At 42.3% G+C, this 626-nt stretch overlaps 1 protein-coding gene across 1 annotated transcript; it reads right to left on the bottom strand.

Annotated features, from left to right (window-relative positions):
• Position 1: 1 nt before the first annotated feature.
• Positions 2-451, bottom strand: TM35_000621040 (uncharacterized protein; the record flags this gene model as incomplete). The annotated part of the gene is made up of 1 exon (XM_029030990.1): positions 2-451. A coding segment is annotated over one exon (450 nt), but the record flags the coding sequence as incomplete, so codon positions are not given.
• Positions 452-626: the final 175 nt, after the last annotated feature.

Below are 626 nucleotides of genomic sequence, written 5' to 3'. Positions count from 1 at the left end.
ACACAAGAACATTGGCCAGTGTAACCACAATCAGTAGAGACGCACTCATCCACACAGAACTGACGCTGGCTGCATTCTTCCCTTCACTCTTCGCTTCTGCAGCTCCACCATTTTCACCAGAAATCGTAATGCCAGCTTCACGAAGAGCTTTCTCATTATCAGCAGCAATACGAGTAGCTTCAGGTGGAGTACGAATACTACCAATCTGAGCATTAAACTTGGCTTCAACCTCAGCAGTCTTTTTCCTAATCTCATCAACATGTTTCTGATGCTCAGCAGCCATTCTCTCAAGATCATTAGTGGCGCCAACCGCCACACAGACAATTGCCACACTTAGCAGGAAAGCCAGAAGATAAAAGAAACGGCGCGACAACATCATGTCAGGAGTTAGCCTTCTTGTTCTTGGGGTATAATGAACTATCCAAAGAACCACAGAAGAAGAGAAATTCATAGTAAAAACAAACCGTCAATAAATATACTCACAAAGAAAGAAAGGGAAGAGAACACACCACAAAAAAAGAGATTTCACAGAAAAAGAACAATACACCACCAGACCAAGCCCACGTAAAAAACAAAACAAAACCAAGAACAGGACCATTATCAGTCCTTAATGAGACTATTCATCC

The sequence above is a fragment of the Trypanosoma theileri genome, assembly GCF_002087225.1.
Source record: "Trypanosoma theileri isolate Edinburgh chromosome Unknown TM35_Tth_62_V1, whole genome shotgun sequence".
NCBI lineage: Eukaryota > Euglenozoa > Kinetoplastea > Trypanosomatida > Trypanosomatidae > Trypanosoma > Trypanosoma theileri.
This window is presented reverse-complemented; position numbering and strand designations above follow the sequence as displayed.